Source organism: Amphiprion ocellaris, chromosome 1 (genome assembly GCF_022539595.1).
Source record: "Amphiprion ocellaris isolate individual 3 ecotype Okinawa chromosome 1, ASM2253959v1, whole genome shotgun sequence".
NCBI lineage: Eukaryota > Metazoa > Chordata > Actinopteri > Pomacentridae > Amphiprion > Amphiprion ocellaris.
The window spans coordinates 18,095,661-18,119,340 of record NC_072766.1 but is presented as its reverse complement, the minus strand read 5'-3'; the positions used below and the strand labels follow the sequence as shown (position 1 = coordinate 18,119,340).

General features: G+C 40.2%; 1 protein-coding gene across 2 annotated transcripts in view; it reads right to left on the bottom strand.

Moving 5' to 3' along the window:
• Nucleotides 1-23,680, bottom strand: part of LOC111565259 (MAM domain-containing glycosylphosphatidylinositol anchor protein 1) — a 186,678-nt gene that overhangs the window by 105,488 nt on the left and 57,510 nt on the right. For both annotated transcript variants that reach the window (XM_023265327.3, XM_023265462.3), the window contains exon 4: nt 6,074-6,248. In XM_023265327.3, the coding sequence (XP_023121095.1) occupies nt 6,074-6,248 (175 nt within the window). The remainder of the gene's footprint in view (nt 1-6,073; nt 6,249-23,680) is intronic.

Sequence of the window (23,680 nt, the reverse complement as noted above, 5' to 3'; positions counted from 1 at the left end):
AAGTCCAGCATGGAAATAAAAATTAGCATTTCTTCAGAGATAGACAGAATAAGAAAAGCAGACAGGGGAACAAAAGGAAGAAGGAGACACAAATCCTACCGAGACGAGGCTGAGCGACGGAGAAAACACAAACAGGCCAAAGAAATCACAAAGAAGCAAACACAAACAGAAATATATAGTGAGAGAGCAACTGGGAGTAATAACATACTGAGAGAGGGGTATCGCGGAGAAACTGGAGAAGCACGTGGAAGACACGAAGAGCAAAGGGAGGAAAGTTTGTGTGAGCTTTTATCATGCCGTGTGACTCACATGGTGGCCCAATGATTCACCTGGTGACTTCAACCTCAATCCCACTGAAAGGTCAAAGCTTCTCTTAAAGTACCTGTTTCTGCTTTTCTTGTTCTCTTACTGTCAACACAACACAGTTTACTGCAACTTGTGTGTGTGTGTGTGTGTGTGTGTGTGTGTGTGTGTGTGTGTGTGTGTGTGTGTGTGTGTGTGTGTGTGTCTGTGTGCACGCGATTCCATTCACCAACAACAGGGCCACTGCCTACTGTTCAGGACTGGTGTTACCCCTGAAGCACAGAGCCCACGTTGTGAGAGATGACTGTGGCCAACAGGGACAGACTAAATGCCGCCTAGCCTGCTGTTTATGGGTGTGAAAATGTGTGTGTATGTGTGTCTCGTTGTCACAAACACAGATTCCGCAGCACCTGTATTACTGTACCGAGACCATTTCTAAAGCCACAGTGCTGGAATAATACATTACGCAGTTCTCCACTGGCTCCCATAGCCACAGACAGTTAGGGTGGTAACTGCCAAAGCCGTGAAAGGGTTTGTGCACATTTGGAGATTCACGGTTTTATACTCCACTGACTTATGTAGTCATTACTGACAATGCCACAGGGGGTTAGAGTCAATTTCTTTGAAAAAGTCAGTGTGGCTAAAAACTCTGCTGCTTTATTTTTGATCAGCTGGATTTGGTTTTCAAGCACCCTAACCTTCTTGTTAAGTTCAACATTGACACAGTATATGCAATGCATGCCAGTGTATGTTTACGTATTTGCATATCTCACTACCCCCAGCCTACCCGTACTGCTTCCAAGGTCTCAATATAGAGCTAGCTGTGAGAGATTGCTGCATCAGCTAAAAACCAGAGGTATAACTGTTGGTAGAAGTGTTGGCTAACACTTGGAGCATCTATAACTGTATAAAATTCAGTTGAATTGTCTGTGTATAAGCAACTGGAATGTTATATTTGGTGTTCCTTTATAAGCACAAATGAAATTTGATTTACTGCCGCTTCATTTGGGGCAGTAACATAAATTATAAGTGCTTATGAGTGTCAAAAGGTGTTTCACAGAAGAAAGATCAACTAAAATCAGAAAGAAAAAAACAAAAACAAACAACTCTGCCCTGCAAAGGCATCATCATCATCATCTTCTTCTTCATCCTTACCCCCCTGTCACAACACTGCCATCAATATTAATATCATCAGCATAATCAGCATTATCATCATCATCATCATCAAGATTACCCCCCATCACTTTTCCACTTACCTTGTTCTGTCCTGTAGAGAGTAATGAATCCACAGAGAGGAACTGGTCTGATCTAAGCTGATGTAGCCAAATTTTTTTATTACACAAACAGATCGTTTTTGTTTTGTTTTTCCCTGATCTACTCTAAAGTATCATCGGTTGGGTTTCTGAACCAAGTCCATCCCATCAGTAGAGGCTACTCAAAGTTAAACCCCGCCAGCTCGCTGCCCCACTGTCTCAGTGGTTAGAGTGCCAGGTCACTGATCAGGTGTTTGATACAGGTGACCCCCGTGTGATGGAGGTCTAACAGGGAAAGAAGGTCATTTGCAGTAATGGCTGATGGGTGAATGGGGTGTTGCTGAGGGGAAAGCATTAGTGAAGCCAATCTAAGTGGCAGCAGATTAATGGAAAGGTTGCTGTATGTGCTTTCTCTGGAGTTGGGAAAGGGCTGAAAGAAGAAGTAACCCTGCTTCACATGCATTTGGTTTAAAAAACAACAGACAACACAGACATGATAATTGATCGACTGAAGGTCCTGCAGATTTATACATAAAAAAACAAGCTGGCACTAACTGTACTAACTGATTTATTCAAACTATTCCTGTGGTTAATAAGTGAATACATATTCTACATAAATAACTGATTCACGGGATGGATTCAGAGAAGAGAAATAAGGGAAGAGAGAGTGCAGAATAGGAAAAATGAGGGAGGTGAAGTTTGTGCGTATGAGTTGTGGAACAAAAGAAACAAAACAAGAAATAAAGTGAAAATGTTGCAGGTAAAGAGAACAAAGAGACTAAAGGGAAGAGAATGCATGACTGAGATGGAGATACAGGCTGTGCTAAGGAAATGTAGAAGTGACTGTATGTGCATTCTGTTCAAAGTAGAATACTGAATATGTGCCTTTCCCCCAGTCCTGAAACTCTCCACTCATTTCCTCAGCTCTCTTTTCAGTTTCCATCTGTCAGTCAGTCTCTTGCCTCCTCATTCTCCCTCACTGTTCCTTTCCCCTCTCACTTTAAATTGTCCCTGTTTGCATCAATGCGTCTTCATGTATGTAAATGCAAAATATGTGTGTGTGTGTGCTGCATATAAAAGAGTAAAGAGCAGGCATTCGTGTCTGCGTGTGTGTGTGTGTGTGTGTGTGTGTACGCTTTCTAGCATGCCATGTTTGCATCTATGTGATTGTATGAAAGCAAAGTTAAATCTGCATGCAGGGCAGATGACCTACAGCCAGACACTGCTGTGTTTGGTTGAGCCTCACAGCTGAGAGGAGAAAGACCCCAGCTGACTCACTTCATATGCACACACACACACACACACACACAAAAAACACACTGCTTCATCACACACTGGTGTGTGTATTTCATAGAGGAAGGCAGGAAGGATGAAAAAGACAGGAGGAATGGGGAAAAAACGGGATGAGAGGACAACATGAAATATGGAGAACTGAGGAAGGAAGCAGAAGATGGGGAAAGTAAAAAGTAATAGAAAGAGTGAATACAAAGTGCAATGCTTGGTCATTTTTATAGTAACAAAAAGGCTGAGACATGAAAAAACAGACAAATTGTGTGATTGAGAGAAGCAGAGAGAGAGAGCTGAAGCCCTTGTTTGTACCCTGTGCAGGAAACAGCATGTTCTGCCCTCTAGTCCAATAACTGGTCTGTTGGATGCATCCAAATTGAAAAGCATGAGTGCATCTACCTTATTATGTGCATCGCTCTGTGCCTCTCATTTCCCTCCCCAAATTCCATTTGTCCTTCTCACTGTCTTCATTTGTCTTTTGGTCTCTATCTCCATCTGTCTTTTTTCTCTTCCACCCTGCCTTCTTTTCTAGAAGGAATTTTAACCACCTCAGTACTACAGTCTGTTTGGCAGCTATCAGTCACCATTAATTCAGCTTTCTCCTGAACTCACTCCTGGAAAGAAAAAGATATTTACTGAGCAGGATGATTCAAATACACTTGTTTGCCTGATACACCAGCCCAGTCGTCTGCTTTAATATGCCCCAAAGTGGTTATATACATATATATATATATATATATATATATATATATATATATATATATATATATATATATATATATATATTTGGATCTTGTGCCAAGTTGCAGCATCTTGGACAATCTTTAGCAAAAAGCTGCGCTGGTGGCAACTGGAAACAACTGCAATATTTTTTCTCATATGATTTGCTAGCCATCTACACATTAACATACATAATATTAATTGACTCCAGTTAAACTCCATAGTATGCTGCATATTCAGGGCTTTTTACTATCACTTCAACACTAAGCCTTGCTGGTGGCTGCTTCTTGCTTAGCCCTCTTCCTCCCTCCCCGTAAGGCCTCTCATTCTTCACTCTCTCATCCATCTTCCCCTCCACTTTCATCTGTCTCTCTCCCTCTGTCACTTTTTGTTCCCCCCCGCTGGTAGCCTAGGCTAATTGTTACATTGTTGTAGCACTAAAGTCGGCCTGTGTAGGAAGCGTGGCTGATAGCCAGTGGGTCTAACACAGCATGGGGGATGGGGAATTGAACAAGCATTGGCCGTCAGAGCTGGTTAGCTTCACAGAGCTCCTGTCACAACTACACTCACAATGCAACCTGTTTACTACCAGGCCCCCTGCAATTACCAGCTCCCCAGCAGGGGCCAAGCGCCTGGGGAGAACTAACACTATCAGCAGAAAGGGGAGCAGAGGAAGGAGGGAGGGAGAGCCCCATTAGGAGGCTGAGGCAGGGTGGTGGCTAAATGACAAATCCTAGAGGGACAAACATGGTGTGCACATATTTGTGTGTTTGTGTGTGTGCAGTTGTGTGTATGCTTGTGAGTGCATAGGTGAAATTGGTTGGTTTCAGGGATTTGACGCTAAAGCAGGCAGGCCATACTGTTGGACTTAACACAAAGCAAAAGAAGTGATGTATTTAGCAGTGAAAGGCAGGTATGGATGAATGGATGTTTAGTGTTATAGGACTCTTGGAAAATCAACCTTTTTTTTCAATTGGTCTATAAATCCACCATTAAAATAATTAAATCAATGACGGAAGGAAGTATTTACGCAATAGAGAGTTGTAACAAATGGGGAGGGATTTTAGGGTGCCAGGAAACAAATGGAAGTGTATAATAGCAAGGATGTGTTGCATGTGAATAAACCTGATGCCGTGACCTGGCCCCTGGCTCACAGGGACAGTGGGGCAGTGAAACAAGCAGCAGCACGGGACCCCTACAACACAGCAGCTTCTCAACTGTCACATGGTGGGCATTCTCAATTTGTCAAACAGAGAGACGGGGCTACGGACAACAAAACAAACAGCACAAGGTTTAAAAGTCACACTGTAATGTAATGCACTTGCATATTAGCTTGTCATCCTAAATGACATTAGGTTTTCTAATGAATGGTGTCCTAATAATGTTGGTAAAATTTAGAAGAGGCACACTAAAGGAGCTGCAGAAACGAACACTACCTTCAGCTGCATGAGAACCTATTTTGAAAGCATTTTTGAGAAGAACTGATGATGGAGCATGAGCCAAGGCCACCAAACAGTGTCTTGTCTCCATATACTATGGCTATTGAATTAGTTAATGCTGCTGCACAAATACCAATCAGTTCTGGCATTACATGGCCTTGCACATCTCCTCAAATTTCAGTAGACGTTTCTTTGAATATGTTTGCAGGAGACTCTGAAAATGTTGTGTATCTCAGCAACAGCGCAGTGTCACAAGCTGACATTGTTGCAGGTTAAAACGCTTCAGCGTGGAGTGTCTCTCTGGAAAATTACTGGTGCCTATCCAAGATAGAAGGACCTTGTAAAATAATATAGTGCTTTTTTTTCTCCCTCAAAAAAAATAACAATATTCCCACTTTGGAGTGCTCATCTACAGGGACAGGTCAAAGAGGGTCTTTAAAGGAGAGGTAATCTCTTAATGATGAGCCGATTGGCACTAAATGTGACTGACAGTGTCAACTTATGTGAAGAAACACTTGTTATTTTTCCATTTTTTCCATGGCGACATGGGTTAGTTGAGAAACAGTGTGTTAGGGAGCCCGTACCACCTGGACTAACTGTTATAAAACTCTTGATATGTCCCACAGACTTCACTTTGTTCCCAAGAGTATCTGACAAAATATTTTCCCCTCTTATTACCCTTAGTGGTGGAGTAAACTGTTTTCAGTGCATTATCCCACTGCATCCATTCACTAAACCAACAATTCAATGAAATTTTGATGGTTTTCAGGGCTTCTTATCCATACCCTTCCTGGATGCTACAGTTCTATTTGATCTACCCAGCTCCTCCTAATCCTCCTACCATGCTTTTCATCCTCTCCACCATAATTCATCAGATACTCTTGGAAACCATTCCCACCTGAAATCTCATCATCCATCCAATCAGTCTCTCATCTTTCCTCTTGCAATCTCTCCATCTCTCCCCATCTTCCCGAACAGTGGGAATGGCTGTAGTGAAAGTCAGCTGTGGTCTAGAAGTGGAAGGAGTTTTTTTTGTTGTTGTTTTTTTCTTCTTTCTCCCAGCCCACTTACACTGCACATCTACGCGGATGGACTTGATGGCAGCCACCCCCACCCCGTTGTCGGCCTTGCAGTAGTAGCGACCCCCCTGCACTCTCTGGATGCCCTCGATACGCAGCGTCTCGTTGTAGATGGATGTTTCCTGGAACTTGTCTGAAGCACTGCCTGCCGTCTTTGTCCACCGTACCTGAAGAGAGAACGGGGGACGAGAGAAGATGTTGAGAAGACAAAGATGCTGTCTGTGAAGGGGGAGTTGTACTGAAGGACAGAATCAGTCAAGTGTAATCGAAGAAAGGTGAGACTGCAACAGAGCAAAAGGCTATAAAAACACTTCTCACCTATGATTTTCATGAAACGTTTTGCTTTAAAATACTGAGCAAAAACACAGAGAAGCACCAGCTCTAGTATGTCTGTGCTTGAACAAACATTTATATTCATGCAGCTCTCATAATGGTATTTAAAAAAGTAATACTGACATTATAACTAATCCTAACAAAGTGAAATGAGTCACAGGTAGTGCATTGATGTATAATTTGTAACCTTTATTAAAGAGTAGCAACAGGCTGAAAAGCAGTGAGTCACTGTTTCTTTGGTTGAAGTGTGTTTTTGATTTGTATCTCCAATCACATTAATATAGTCAGGTGAGAAATTAAACAGGAACAGCCCTCAGAAGAAAAAAAGGATACCGTCATAAAATGTGTTTCATTGTACTATGTGTCTGGTCACTCGTCTCCCAAAAGTTCGTATGCAACTAAATTGCATTCTCAATTACATTTTGAGGGAATTATATTTTCTGCTGTTAAGATTGTGACGAGTAATAGTTCAGCACTGTATCTTTTCAGCCAAAAAAATCAGATATTAGCTGTATTAGATGACTCATTAGCATTGTAACCCAGAAAACAGAGGAGAAGCTTCAAACGTGCTGTATTTTAAACCAAACCACAATGTGTTCCTAAACCTAGCTAAGACATTTTGGTGTCTAAACCAGACTTAGTAGTTATTGTTGTGAAACTGTCAACCACAGAGGGATGTTTTCCTGAGCCTCAGTCAGAGTCCTGGTGCTGACTTATGCTGCCATCTTCCCATCTAACCTCCTTATCCAGAGTTTGTGGCCTTCAGTTTTTGACAAGCTGGTGACTTGTGTTGCTCTCTAATTTTAGAAAATGCTCAAAGAACAGACTGATGAAAAAAAAAAACAACCAAATGCTCAGTAAACAGCCAGAAACTCCCCACACCAAATGCTATGTAAATCATTTTTAACTGCATCATGTATAAAAACACTTTCTAAGATACGAGTTTGCATCATGTAGCTGTGAATTGTCGAAATGCATGTCTAATGCATTAGTAAGACAGTGAGTCTTCCTTTCACTAAGCAGGTCATTAAATTGTCTGGATAACTGATCAAAATTATAAATGCAGCTATGTTGTTCTTTTTTTCTTGATGATAAAATCTCTGTCTGATCCACAGAGTAGAAGTTAATGACACTAAGCGCTGTACTCATGGTGTCCGTGATGCTCAGACCATTAAGAGTTTTGACAAACTCTATATGGCTTTTTCACGCTTCAATTATCCCATCAAGCCGTGGGAATGCTGCGTGGCCGACAGCTACATGATACTTTAACTTGAATAATCAAATGCACAAACACACACTTCAGAGAAGCATAAAAGCCTGTAAACTCATCAGCATTGCAATGTTATTCTCTTGTGCGAATGTGTCTGCACAACTGTGTGTACAGTCCATTAATCCCTATTAACCCTTCTGTCTGTTATCAACCTCAATGAGACTATCAACCATGTCCCGTTGAGGAGGTCAGAGAGGATAATAGGCAAAAGTCACTGATACTGTGTGTGCGTGTGTGTGTGTGTGTGTGTGTGTGTGTGTGTGTGCGCACATGCAAATGTTTGTCTGTAGAAGTGTGTATTTCCTGTTTCTATGCACACTTGTCTGCTTGTGTTCTTGGATATGTACACAGTATCGCTGTACATATTCACTCCTGCCTGCATGTGAGTGTGTGTTGATTAGAAAGCAGGTTATATGGATTAGCGGATTATCAGGGTCTGTGTAAATGCTCCCTGTCTGTTTATTCAGCTCTGTTTGTGGGAGGGATTTGGAGGAGGCAGACTGCCATTGATCAAACCAGCCAAGGTGAGCAATGAACCGAACCCTGTCTCTCCACGGTTTAGTGACTCCAGTTTGCATGCATGCATGTGCGCGTGTTTGTGGACGTTTGTGAGTCACGCAAAAAAAGGGAGAGTGAGTGTGAAGTGCACATCTGTGCTTTTATCCTTCCTATTCAAGGATTAAAAGATGAGTGAAAAATCTTACAAATTATGTACATTTTGTTTGCTCCAACATTACAGAGGAGCATTTTAGAGTTATTCATGGGATTAGAGTTCAGGAACATTAAGATTAGGTTCAAGTTTAGCAGAATTCAAATGACAAGATTATGTGATAAGGATTTTTGAATAAGGGAAGAGAAATAATTCTAGTTTTCAGTTAAAAGCTGTTACATTATGCTTTCTGATGTGTCTCTTTTTTGTGTGGAGATGATGAAATTGTGAGTGTAAAAGCAGGGTGGAACATGAAACAAGGATGATGTATTGCACTCAGAATATTACAGAAAGTCAGTCTAGCTATCATGATTGCAATGAGAGGTTGCAAAAATATTACTACCATGACTAATGCTGATAAGGAGACGGCAGGGTAAAAGGCATGTGAGGAAAAAGACAAGGCAAAATGTGCAGGGAAAGCAAAGAGTTAGTGAGGAACACAGTAGGTGTGTGTGTGAGAAACAGCCTGCATGTATAAGTGAGATATAGTTTTTTTTGGCATGTGAAAGCGAGTAAGGAAGAGAACGAGAGGGAATGATATATACAGCATCACTGGCAGCTGTGTGATGGGGAGAGAAAAAGTGCATCACACTGGGAGTTGTTCCACCAGGGTGGCAGATGAAGCAAAATAGAGAGAGGTGATATTGCGAATAAAGGGGATATTGTGTGCGATGCAGATGACAGCCAGGCGGCACAGGAGCCTTTATCTGCCTGTGACACCAGCAGCTTAAAACCATCACCTGCGCTCTCTTTCTTTGACCTCTTTCACTCTCTCTCCACACCTCTTTCTTCTTTCCTCCCTCAATAGCATGTGACGCTGCTGCTGTTTTTCTACTCAGGTCCTGATGGATCGGTCTGGATATCTCTCTCTGTCCCCTTTCTCATCTTATCCCTGTCTGGGTGCTTTTCTCTACTCCTTCCTTTATTTCTTTACAAAGTACAGGAAAGCCAAACACTCATTTGTCATCGGCTCTTTTTGTCCAAATACACCTCCATTCACACACATTAGAAAAAACGCACACAAACATTCCCCCAGACTTTCTCCCACACACATGCTGTGATATGAAGACACATTTGTTGAGTCAGAGACTTTGGTGATAATAGCTCTTACATTTAGTATGAAGCGTAATGCAAAGGGAAATTTTGGTCTCTCCTGGGATCCAGCTAGACTTGAAATGCAGCAGGTTTTGTTCACTGTTTCTGTATTCAGCTAGGGAACTGTATGCTGTCTAGGACACAAATGTTTCAATGGGAGAACAGAAACAGTGCAGAGAAAAGACGAACAGCCTTGTCAGAGTATTGGAGGATGCGAGAAACCACTTTGCATTTGTGTTTGTAAAGGAGGGTGGGTGGAAGGGACCATCAGGGTCTATTCAGACTGTGGTTATTGAAAAATTCACTTAAACACTGACCAAAGCAAAGTGGGCTTGTAAATTTTCCATTAGTGGCCGTGTGCCATGTGGTCATCGTTTGCAATAATTCCATTTTACATGACATTTCTTTCCAAACACTGCATTGCACATTCTGCACTGTTAACACTGATAACTTGTCTCACATTTTGATTATGATTGTATCATTTTTTTGTTTACAGTGATTGATTGAATCGAGTCCAGTACCTGCTAGCATCTGATACCACATTTATTTTGAAATATATTTTGAAGCTAAAGTTTCAATGTTAAAACCAAGAAGGTTAAGTCAATATTGGTTGGTGAAATATGAATGCTTTCCAGAGAAATCAACCCTTTTTTTGGCCTTTATTGTATAGGACTGTGGAGAGAAGACCTGAAGCAAAGGGCCATGGGTTGAGTCCGACCCATGGCCCTTTACTGTGTTGGGGACTATAGCCCCTGTTCATAGGTCACCCGCTCAACCAGTTGAACTACCAGGATGCCAGAAATCAACCTTTTTACTTTGTTATCATGCTCATATAGTTATATAGTAGAAGACATATTATGAGCATTTTTGCCCTGAAGTTGCAGTTTACAGAAGAGACAGCCACAGTTTTGTACGTAACAAACCAAAGAAGCCAATCCTGTCAGCTTACAGTGCAAGACTTTGCATATCATTATTCTGTTTCAGAATTGGTTTTGGTTCAAACATGTATGGCTGAATTACTCCAATACAAAGTTTGCTATTTTGAAGCGGAGAGTAGTTTTACAGCGTTTGAACAAAGTCAGAGGTGAGCTGGTGTGCCCAAGCTGCAGCGTGCAGCAGAGGGGAGGGTGAAGAAAGAGGGTCTTTGTAGAGCTTTAATATGTGATTTGTGAGTTTGTAGGGGTTTTAACAATGACCAGAAAAGGGGCTTCAAGCTGAAATTAGTTACTTTTGGCACAATCAGCAGCAGCCCTCTGCAGCAGTGATCACACAGCAGTAAAGATTTTTCCGATAAGTTGTTGTGGAACACACTGGAAAACTCCTGCCATTTACTATGAATCAAATAAATAGTTTGTTGCTGTTGTCAAACGTGTTGCGACCTGAGAAGGGAGTCAGCATTTTCTGAGCAGCTCACAGGAACTCCAGCCACAGTAAATGTGCTGTGCTCCATAATACAGATGGATATTTTAACAACACCAGGTACCAGTTTATCAGGTATACACACCTTGCTAAATCTCTCCAATACTACAGTCTTGCAATAAAACCTAACTTTATGAAGCTTATAATGTTCAGCTGATAAAATATTAGATACACCTTTCAGTTTTCAGCTTCCAAAATGTCCACAGACTTGAATCAACACCTCATTGACACAGTGTCGAAAAAAGCCTGAAAGTTATGAGCTTTATAAAGGTAGGATTTATTGTAGAGCTGTTGTACTGGATTGTAGTGGGTTTAGCATTACACTGGCAACAGAATCAGTTTGAAATGAGTAAATCTGTGTTGATGCTGAGGAAATGGACATCAGGTACTAATTATGCAGGATGAATATGAATCTGAAACAGCAACGCTATGCTTGGGGAGAAAAAAGGGCAACAGCATAGGCAAAGTGAGAAGAGAAGAGAAGAGAAGAGAAGAGAAGAGAAGAGAAGAGAAGAGAAAAAGAAGACGAAGAAGAAGAAGAATGTGTATGCTTCTTTAGGTGATTTTGGGAAAAGAAGGCTAATGTGTGTCAGCTGACAGGTCAGTGGCCTGTAGCTGTCTGGATGTTTCCATCCACTTTTCCTTCTTGCTCTGTTTGTGGTTGTCTTGATCTCATACCTCTCTGTCTCTGCTTCCCTCTGTGCCTCTACAAGTTTAAAGTTGTTCTTCTTTCACATCTCACATCTACTTTGCATCTCCCCCTCTCTCTCCTGATCTTCCTCTCTCAAACTCGCTCATCCCTCCCTCCCCTTATCTCTCTGAGCCTCTCATTTCACTCCTCAGAGTGACATATCACATAGGATCAACAGGATCCAGCAGGCTTGGTCCAGTGTCAATCAGACCCTTTTGCACTGCTGTCCAAACTGGAAGCTGTCAACGCAACTATAAATGAGAGGCAATGATATGAAATTAGCACTGAGCCTGGGAAAAATGAGGTTCACATAACATATATCTCCGTATGTTAAGATGATGCTAATATTCAACACAGCTGTCTCAAATATTGAAAACAATACAAACAAAATGCGATAGTGACTTTTTAGGATGCAGGTGACAAACTGGACAGGTTGTCTGTTGTATTTCTGTGACTAATTTAATTAAAATTCTGCGATTGCTGATTAATCTAACTACATCACCTGCCTCAATTTGTAACTGCTTGCTTGAACTATTAACATTCAAAGCAAAAAAGAAGCACAAATCATAACTGCTAAGTGAAATATTACCGTGAAGGATAAATCCTTCCTTGTTTGACATCACTGTAGGTTTCCCCCTCACTGTACGATGGCTGCTTCCTGAGGTGTTGCAGAGTTTGAATCCTTCATATTCCCTCTCAGTAACTCACTGGGAGCCTGTTAGGCCTGCCTTGTGCAATTTTACTAACTCTTTTCTTGATGTAACGCCAGCGTAGTTGATGATACAGTGCTTTATCCATCCAACTGGCTCACTTACCGTGAATAGGCTTAAGATGGTAATCCTGTTATCGGGGAATACTACTTGGCACAGACGCACAACCACACACACACACACAAACGCACACACACAGGCACTGAGACATACAGAAATGCATGCAGAAGTACAGAGGATGCAACATCTGAGGGGAAGCGTGGGAGAGGAGGAGAGGAATTAGGCAGAAATGGCAAAATAGTGACAAAATTGAATCGTGCAAGTTGATAATAGCAGCTTGAACTGATACAGTGAAATAATCATTTCTGCTTTGCTTTACAAACAATGGCTAAATTAAATGACTTCAAGTGACAAGGTGTAGATGTCATATAAGAGAAAAAGCACTGCTACACAGAAATATCTATTTTAATTATCTGTCACTGGAGAGCACAGATGACGGGAGAGAATAACACATCCGAGAAAAGAATAAGAATAAATAGGTGGTGTAAAGAGTAAAACATTACAGTGAGTAATACATATAATTTCAAGCATTAAGGCTTCAGTGGTTATTGTTGTGTGGCTTTAGGGCATCAGGTGGTGAAGGAACAGGTGAGCTCCAAAGAGAGGGTAGATCGTTATCCTTTAATTCTGGAAATGTGAGAAGATAAAAGTGAGAAAAGGGAAGATGTCAGCGGGGGGTTGTTGTGCTCAGTCTTGGGGGAAACCTGAACAACGCATGAAATGATTCTTGTCTTTCCCCATGCTTCCCCAAGGAGTTGTAGTCAAAAAAAGAAAACAAAATAATAAATAAAAAAAATTGTAACCCTAACTACTAACTTACCTTTTTTCTAGAAGACATAAAAAAACTAAAGCCATTGCAGGCCCCTTTCCTTGGTTATCTGTCTAATCATAAACAGCTCAGCCATTTTTGATTAGTCTTGCTGAGCACTGGACAAACACTGCGGCTGTTGCCTTGGTGGAGGGATCATGACTCAGGGTCTTAACAGGGTAAAAAAAAAAGACAAAAAGACAGAAGTGAAAAAGAAAAGGAAAAGATGAGATGAAGAGAAAGAATGAAGCAAAGGAAAGAAGAGGGAAGCAGGGAAGAAAAATGATGGCACAAGAAGGTGGTTAGTAAGGGAAAGTGCATATGGGTATTTAGAAGAGAATAAATGTAAACAGAACAACAATGGGAAAAATATTCTAAAGTTTTAAATAAAACCAAATGATAATAAAATACGTAAAGTAACATGAGGGGGAGTGCAGAGCAGAAATATGCTGAACAGAGAGAGATGAATGCTTACCCATATTCATAATGTCAGTTAGATGGCATTTTCATTTTGTGATCTCCACTTATTAATGATTCCCAGTTTAATGTGTTATTGATAGCCAAGGTAATTAGCAAGGCCACTTTAAACAAGTAGCACACCTTAATATATACTGTATATATATGCACCTCTCATCCCTCAATGCAGAGATCACATAGAAAAAAGTTCAATAAAACTGACTCACTGATATTGAACACGCTATCCCTCTCTCTAACCTTGTCATACAATATGAATGCCTTTATTGCCTCTGTAATATGAGACCAAGGCTGCGGTGAAATTACAGGAATCATCAGTATTTACGTTAATGTCATGATCTTAGAAAGAATATATATATATATATACACATACACACACACACACACACACACACACGCACACACACACACAGTAAAACTCAATGGATGCTTCAGATGTTTGAAGGTGTATTATTTATAAGCGCACAGCATAGTCTCAATTTCTACCTTATCCACACTGAAAAAAATAAAAACTAACAAAATAACACACATTATTTACATTTCTGGAAACATTTCAAGAGTTTGCTTAACATTTGTTTCACCATAAGATGGTTTGAGTCAGAGCAGAACAAACAGACGCGTACAGAATCAGCAGATATATGCTGTTCTTTCCAATGTGTCGACAGCCATCAGCTGCAGCGTCAGCCGCTACCTTACACGCTCTGACCATGTTGGAACTGTTAGTCATAATGAGCAATGGATAATTAGCACAAGCAAAGCACTGGATGGAGAAATTTGAGCTCTTGCCTTCGTTCTTTCGGTATGTGCAATGCAGATGATGTCATTGCTGATTGGCATGATGATGCCAGGCTGCTGAGAAAGGTGAAATAGGATACATGAGGGAAGTAAAGAAAAGCCTGACAGAAGACTATGAACACAGTTTTGATTAAAGCTGAAAAGTTTAGCATTTTTCTACAGATAAAAGTGCCTGAATAGTATTAATACAGAGCTACTGGATGGTTTGAAATCTTGATACTTGAGAAAAGATGTTTCCAAGTAACTGCTAATCTGCTCGTGCCTCTATCTCACAGCACTTCTGGCTTTGTGTGTTCTTCCAATGTATTAGAAGTCTTCAAAAACAGACAATTATAACATATTCTGTTGGCACAAAAAAATCTCACTACTCATATAAAACCTCTTATCATCTACTTTTTGTGAAATCTTTGCCGATTCAAGATATCCAAATGGAAAAAGAAAAACTGTCAGGCCCAAATGCTTGTTTAGCATGCAGCTAAACACAACCTAAACTACATCAGTTCAAACAAAACTCAACTAAGACATGGTTTATGCCATACATACGCTACCATACCACAGTACCTTCAACTTCTTGTCAACACAAACCCATCTCCACAAAATTACACTCCTATACAACTAAGCTGCATTCTTATTTACGCTTTGTATTTTTGCATCTGTGACGTTGTTGGAAATGATTTCAATATGAAAGAGCAACAAAGTCTGCATAAGGAAGCAGGTGGAGAACATGGATGTTAAGTTCTATTTTTACTCATTTCATTTTGGTTTTAACTCCCTGCTTGAGTAAGGTTAAGCACAAAAACTATGAGGTTAGTCTTATAAAAATATCACACTTTTGGTGAGACTTTCGCAATGACCACTACTTTTTTTGAAGCTTAGTTAAGTTCAGGCACCAAAACTACACGGTTAGGTTTAGGAAAGTATCATTTTTGTAACTTAAAAGACAACATTTTCACAACATCTTTGAAGGCTTCTCCTCAATTTTCTGTGTGTGTATATCTATCTATCTATCTATCTATCTATCTATCTATCTATCTATCTATCTATCTATCTATCTATCTATCTATCTATCTATCTATCTATCTATCTATCGATAGATAGATAGATAGATAATATCTATCGATCGATCGATCGATCGATCGATCGATCGATCGATCGATCGATAGATAGATAGATAGATAGATAGATAGATAGATAGATAGATAGATAGATAGATAGATAGATAGATAGATAGATAGATAGATAGATAGATAGATAGATATATATATATATATATATATAGATAGATAGATAGATAGATAGATAGATAGATAGATAGATAGATAGATAGATAGATAGATAGATAGATAGATAGATAGATAGATAGATAGATAGATAGATAGATAGATAGATAGATAGATAGATAGATAGATAGATAGATAGATAGATAGATAGATAGATAGATATAGGAGCGTAATGTTTGGGAGACAGGGTTGAGCAACAACAACAGCTCTATGAAATTCCAGACTTCAAGGCTTAATCTTATGTGAGCTAGGAACTTTTTGTGGTGCCACAGGTGTCTGTAAAATGTCTTTTAATGGCTAACGTGCCAGTTGTGACACTGAAAAACATACAACATTCTGATGACTACAAAACCTTGTACCAACATTCAAGTACTGTTGAGGTGTGCTTCTCTTGCTGCATAGAAGCAATGACTGGGGTGTAGGCATTGAAAGGAGTTGCCACTATTCAAAAAAAAATGCCTTGCTTACCATGCCAGTGATCCTGAATAAGTTTTACTTTGATGCTTATGGTTTATGTAAGATAAACTAAACTGTTGAATTGTGGAGATAGTTTACAACTGTATGTTTAAGCCACGTTGAACTAGCCTGAAGACAGCACCACTGACCTGGTAGATGTTAAGAAGTTTTAAAGGAGGTCACCTATGCAACAGTGGTGCTGCACAAAAAAATTGTACAAGCCTTTAAAAATGTAATATTACTTCATCATTCAGTGAAACTTCATTTTTTAAAATTCATACAAACAACCTTGTCTATCTGTCTGTTTATCTCTCTCTGTCCTTCTACTCTCTATTGAACATAGAACGTCATTTTAGTTTGTGAGCGCAGACATAGACATTTAGACCTTATCTTTATTATTTTTAGCCTTAGAGAGGGGCTTGTATATGAAGTACATTGCGTTACCACGGCAGCAGACACTCCAGAGACACTCAAACATACAGACAAGGTATGGAGGAGTTCAGTACATAGTTGCACACCCAGACACATCACCAGCACAAGTGTGCTTTGTTTTGAGATCTAATTTGATTTGGTCTTCATTCTGTCTCAAGTAGTCAAGGACACAGATCCTCATTCTCACATAGCAGTAGCTTGGCCCTGTTGTGATTACAGTTCCTTTCTGAACTAAAAGCTGAAGGGCAGACTTGGCAGAAAAGCTACATTTTAAAGACATTTTCATCAAGTCTTGAATAACTGATTGTAGCGAAACAGCGGATTTGCTGACACAAGACAGCCATGAAGTCAAAATGTTAAAAGGTCTGAGTACTTTCTGAAGCAACTGTGTATCTGTATGTAGTTACAGGACAAAATTTCCAAAACACTGAATGAAAGCTTAACAATGCTTTTGCGGGGAGCACTTTGAGTAAAAGATGCAGATTTGCCCAAAAACATGCAGCAGATGCTCTATCTTACCTTCTATTGCAAGCATAAATTTCTTGAAGGCCCTTCCTGGCAATCCACATGGATTTCTCGTCATATTCTTGAGTTTTGGAAAACACTCCATTAGTCCTGCGTACAACAGCAAACACAACACAATCTGCCAGCTCACCCTCATGTCTTGACCCTCTGCTTCTCTTTCACTAGTGGTCAGCATGTCCTTTCTGTAGGGCAGCACTCATCATCACAATTCATCAGCCTCATTAGTTTCTTTTCTTCTATTTTTCCTTTCCATTTCCTTGACGTTCTGTGTCTTGTGTTCTCATTTACATCCCTACTCTAGTAGCGAGACAGGTTTCATATAGTCAACCATAAGGCTGTGAGTGAAACATCTTGAGTGGTTTTAGAAGGTTTTTGTTGAGATTTAAAAGCAAAGGTTTCTTGTACCTTCTCCAGCTTTCTCTTCCTGAACAATCTCTCACTATAAATGTTTTGTATGTTTACTGTTGCTGCATGTTCTTGTTATAGTACATCATTATATGTATCTGTCTCTTCACCTTTACCATGTCTTCCTTCTAATTTCATCCTCCACGTACGGTCTGTTCTTCATGTTTGCTGCAATTAATTAAAAAAAAAGAAGCAGGCAGATGAACACTTTCTTAGTTCAACTTCTACTTTTCTCGTGTCTTGTGAGCACCTCCTCTTAAACTTCTCCCATTTTGATCTTTTTCTACTCTTGTTTTCTTCTTCATTCTGCCTCTCTATCCACTTAGAGGTCAAGCAGTGACCTTGTTTGCGTCTAGGTCGTGTTCTCGCTGAGCGCCTGTGCAGCCTCGTGCTGCCACCTGATCGGCCTCGCTTTCAGCCTCACTATCGATCGCCTTGCACTCACCCCTCAAGGACGGAAATCCAAACCCGTATTCCAGACCGCAGCCCTCATCTCCCTCCCTCCATTCCTCCCTCTTCCCTACTTCTTTCTTTTTCTCTGCCTCTCCACTTTTCTCATCTATGGCTCTCTCCACCTTTTTCCTCTTATAGAATTCATCACATACACACACACTCATGCAAGTCTCAAGGTTGCAATGACCAGCAGCCCCATGAATAAATAATAAGGAGGTAGGAATCACTTTCAGAAAAACCATTTACTCTCCCATTGTGTTCTTGAAGAAGCCATGACTGTGTGTGTTTGTGCCCTGTGTGTGTGTGTGTGTGTGTGTGTGTGTGTGTGTGTGTGTGTGTGTGTGTGTGTGTGTGTGTAACAAGAAAAGCCTTGTGAGTGAGACTACAGTGCTTTGTTAACTAAAAGCCCTGATGTCCCTGGAGTTAACTTGAGCGATGCTACAAGCACCTTGTAGGTGACCTCTAACACTAAGGTTTTCTCTTGTGTGGATACTCTGATTTTCACTTTCTTTCTTTCTTTCTTTGAGGAATCTTAAAATATTCAAGGATATAATCAATGAGCTTGACAGGATCACAGCATAGGAGGCAACACTGGTGTCACTCTGTTGCCTACAATCTTGAAAAACAAATCTCCTATAATGATCTACAGTCGTGTTTGTCACGAAACAAAGAGAAAAAAAAGTTTTTAAAAAAACTTCAGTATGAACCAGTACCAGTAGTTCTTTTGTTACCAATACAAAATGGACTTTTCCAAAAATCAAGCAGCTCCTTCAGGTGAACTAAGGGTTTCTGACTTGACATATGGTTTATTGCAGTAGGTCTGAAGCATAGAGGAGAAAGAGAAGAGAGAAAGCCTAAAATAAACAGAGAAAGGGACAAAAGGAGATAGAGAAATTTGGAGAGCTAGATGGGGACAGGATGAAGAAAAAAAGATCAATTTGGGAGGAGGGAAATAAGACAAGGATGGAAGAAGAGCTGAGAGGAGAAAGATGTGAAGAGCAAATGATGTGTGGTGAGAGTGATGAAGGAAAAGAAGACAATGAAACAATATAAGGGAAAAGGCTGCAACGAAAAGAGGAAGAAGGAAAGACACAGACAAAGAAAGACAGACAGAGAGAGAAATGATTAGATTTTTCTCTCCTCTGTATGGATCAGGGTGAGAGCTCCCTTTTCAATCCAATCTAGCTCAGGCAAAGGTAAACAATCAGTCTTGATAAAGGATTGGATAAATTCTCAATCAGACTCATTCTCGGTAAAGCAGCTATTTATTGGGCTGGCCTCACATGGCTAAATTGGATCCTCCTTCTTCTGAGAGAGATGAAGAGAGAGAGTGGAGAAAGTGGATGGGAAAGTCTACATCATCTCACTCAGAGAAAGACGCGGATTAAAGTTTTTGCGAACAAAATGGTCTTTGCATTAAAGAATAATACACAGAATAAAAGTCTTTACTGGTAATACATTTTGACTGAAAATGTAGCAAAATCCACTGCCAATCAGAACTCATACATCATATTCTTATGATCTTAAACAGACCTATCAGAATGTGGGACACAAGCAGCTCCCTCCGAAAGCCAGAAACCAGACACGGATAAAAGATTTTCAGCTGCTATGAAACAGCTTATCTGATTAATAAAATATAAAGCTTTAGTGTATCTAAAGAGTCAGTGTGGTCCGCCCTGCAGTGGGTGTGCTTGTCAATAAATATATTAAAATCTTGTCAGCACAATATTGTAAGTGTATTATTCCTTTGAAGAATGAAAACAGAGACCAGTATGAGGACATTCACACTTGAAATGAGTACATCCATAAATAATAATAAAGCCTGAACACGTCTTGAACATCTCACATGTCTTCGAACACCTAAAGACCAATGCAAACTTCTCAGGGAGGATGGGAAAAAAAACTGTGATGTGGTTCACGGCAGTAGCTGTTTAATTGTCATATATCTTTTGCCTCGTCATGTGATGAAAACCCCAAAGAATGAGTCCAATTCCAAAATTGGATACTGCACTTACATTTTACAAAACTGTTACTAGTAAGCATTTACTGAAAAATCTTTTAACTGAGGTATATTTAGACATTCCTTTGAAAATACTGATCAGTCTGATTTGAATTATGTTCTTTTTACAACATTGCCTTGGGTATGCTGAAAGAATTTTATGTTTCTGCCAAAACAACACAAACTTCCCAAATTTTTTTAATTCTCAATACATATTTTAGCTGCTAAATCACTCTAAGTCACTCTGGGCCAATGTCAAATATTATTTTCCTCCCAACAACCTCGTGAGCTTCTAGGTTTGGATTTCTGATAGGAGTATGCATCAAATAGCAGCAGAACATATACTGGCACAAGACAACGGCTTGATGAGCTTTCATTTGTACTCAAAATGACAAAGGAAAACAATACAGAAGGACACAAGAAACCACAACTTTGTGCACTGGCAGCACTGGGACTCAGTGGATGAGGAGGGATGGAAAGCTGTGAGGATGGATGAAGGAGATGCTGGGGTGACGAGGATCAGGTTATCAATACAGCCAATGGAGTGCAGTGGAAATTCTGTAAGCCCAATGGGACCCAGTGCAGAAAGCTGCAGTGTGCTACTCCAGCAGAAGACAGTGGGACAGAGGTCAGAACACTGTTTACTTCCATCGTCACGGTCTAGTAATCCTAAGTATCTTATACTTGCTTTTGTAGGCTCATGGACAACCTAATAAAGACACTGCGTGATACTAATAAAATCATATGTACAGGTACAGGTTTATGTTACAGCTGTTATGTAATTATCCAGTCATCTTGTTGGTTATTATCTGATATCTGTCTTGTTTGCTCCCTGTTCCTACATGTGTAATGCGTGTCTACACATGGCCACATTTTACATTTGCGCATGCTGTTTCAATCAATATTCACTATGTGCTGGCGTGGGTCAATTATTGTTAATGAATCATTGACAGAGATGATTTCCTGGAGGCTTCATCTTTACAGGGCTTCATACTTGCATGTGTTGATGCGGTAAGAACTAAAACCTTCAGGTTTATAATAGTTGTGAAATTATGCAAGTAAAATCATGAAATGACACAAAATAGAGAATTGGTGCTTTCAACTGTATCTCACTGTTTATTAGCAAATACATTGGCTAACATGTCATCTGGCAACAAGGAAACCCATAGCAGCACTTGAGACCTATTGTGTGTATAGATGTGCTTGAAAGCTCTTAAGAAGACAAGTATGTGGAACTTGTGTTGAGACTGTTTTGCTACATCAAGGCCAAGAATGTGTATGTGCCTTGAAATGCTTTTTGTGTTACTTTTAAGAAGTGATGATGATAGAAAGCCAAGGATTGACTGTGATTTTTTATTTTATTTTTTTTTAAACTCACAAGACTGTCATTGTGAAGGTGCATGATCTCTTCAACTGCTTGGCTCTAAATCTTTTTAGGTTATATAATTCAGTTGATCTTTGTTTCCTTCAAATTTGATCCAATTACATAAATATCGCCAACCATTCTGAGACATCTACTGGGAATATCTTTCTGAAATTGTGAAGCTGTTTCCATACATACTTTTCTCCTCAGATATATACGTGAATGATTTAATCAAGATCCAGCATGTTGCTTCTGCATCCGTTCTCGTGTCCAAACACATAAGGAACTGAGATGTTTTCACTGCTGCACCTCCTCGCCACAGTTCTTTGTCTCTGTCTGCCTTCATTTGTTCGCGTGTTGTGCATGCACGTTTTCTCACTGACGGATGCATACATATACATGCACAAACACACAGAAGCAAACGCCGGAATACGCACTCATTCAACCAGTGTCTCCTTGCCAGAGGCAGTGTGAGTCTTGTTGGTGCACTCAACATATACATTTTACATTCTGACAATGTGACCAAAGTGATCATTATTCAAAATACACTCCCACCTCCGACCCAGAACAAGCAATCACTGACGCAATTTCCTACATTTCTGAACTGCTCCAGGGGAATGAACTTGTGCGGTATGTGTTTTTCAGAGTATGTTTTGTATAATGATTATAGTTGCAGCTGTGGTGAAAACAAAAGTTTTATTAAAAGTTGGATTTGGTTTTGAGCGTGAAGGCTGTAAATGTAATGTACATCTCTGAGTGTGAGAGAGAGACAGAGGGTGGACGGATCAAATGAGAGAGAAATGATATACACAGGTTAGGTCAACAGTTCAGGATGTAATTAGCTATTGCAGCTTTGTATAGATGATTATTTTGCATCGGCCGGGTAACACAGTCAAGCTGCTTCTGACATGCCACCCACACACACACACACACACACACACACACACACACACACACACACAGAGTGCACACAAACACAAATAGAAGACAACAAGGCTGAGACACAGCCACTGTTTTATTCATGCTGATGTGATGTCAGTGGACATGCACCCGTGAGGAACACTGCTTTTCTCACCTCACACACTCTCCCACAAATACGCACAACACACACAGCCCCACTGCAGTCACCTCAGTTCATTTTACATGTAGCTGTGTGGGCTCGCACACACCGACGCTCACAGAGACCCTGGTCCAAAATGTTTTGCTGGAGTTCAACCCAGGAAGCCAGATGAGTCCACTGTTGGCTGAGTGTGCTGCTGCGTCTGTGTGTGTGTTTTGAATGAATGTATTTTCCAGTGCTTGTGTATTTATGTTTGTGCTTGTTAGCACACATTAACATGTATAATATGTATTTATGTTTGGCTGTATATTTGTTAGTGCTTAAGTGCCTTTCTATTTAGAGTGTGTTGTTATGAAAGAATGAAGCAATGCTCCTTCTCAAACAAACTAATTGACTGCACTTTAAGCGCAGCATGTGCAGCCCAGTCTGAGCTGTTGTATAATAGCAATTCTGCATTTCTTCCTCTTCAGTCTCCAGTGTAACTGAAAATGACAGAGGGAAAATCTGCAGTGCATTGAAGTGGACAGCGAATAGTTTTACACTGTGATTTTTCTTATAGTAAATGCGTATTTATCTTAATGCATCTTGTTCTATATTTTTAGATCTCACATGTTAAAGCTCTACTGATGCAGCTGCACAGTTCGCTGCAGGCAAGTATTGTAATTAAATTGTAACAGTTTACAGCACAGAGCACATTTATCCAACCAGTTGTTCTGTGGAATTAAGTCCCTGACCTTTAAGCCACAAAGCATATTTTGCTGCATACTGCTGCCCTTACTCATCAAAACAAACTGTACAGTGCTAAACTGAAATATACTGACGGTGCCATTAACAAGACAAAGGAGTCAGTTGGCATCAATGTTCAGATGAGAGCCCTGAAGCAGAGTATGGTTTTAACTAATGCCACTGTAAGGTGAGTAAAGGGAGCGATTGTGTGACTCAGTACAAACAGAAGTACACTGACACCATAAACATGAGTAATGACTCATGGGTACATCATATAAGTGATGCTAGTTGGTGCAGGGCGGCTTCTGCAACTGATGCTAATCATAGAATGTGTCCATGTCGCCTGTAGTCTTTTCAGGCACCGGCACATGTTTTGCCCTAAAGTTCTTGCATGAAAGCAAGAACACCATGTAAACAAAGTTAAATTTTGCCAGATTTAAGCAGGTGTTCATGCATTATAACAGCATCAGCAGCATGTTAAGACCCTGGGCTTTGCTATATTTGTGCAAGGAAAATGGGACCCATATAAAGACAAC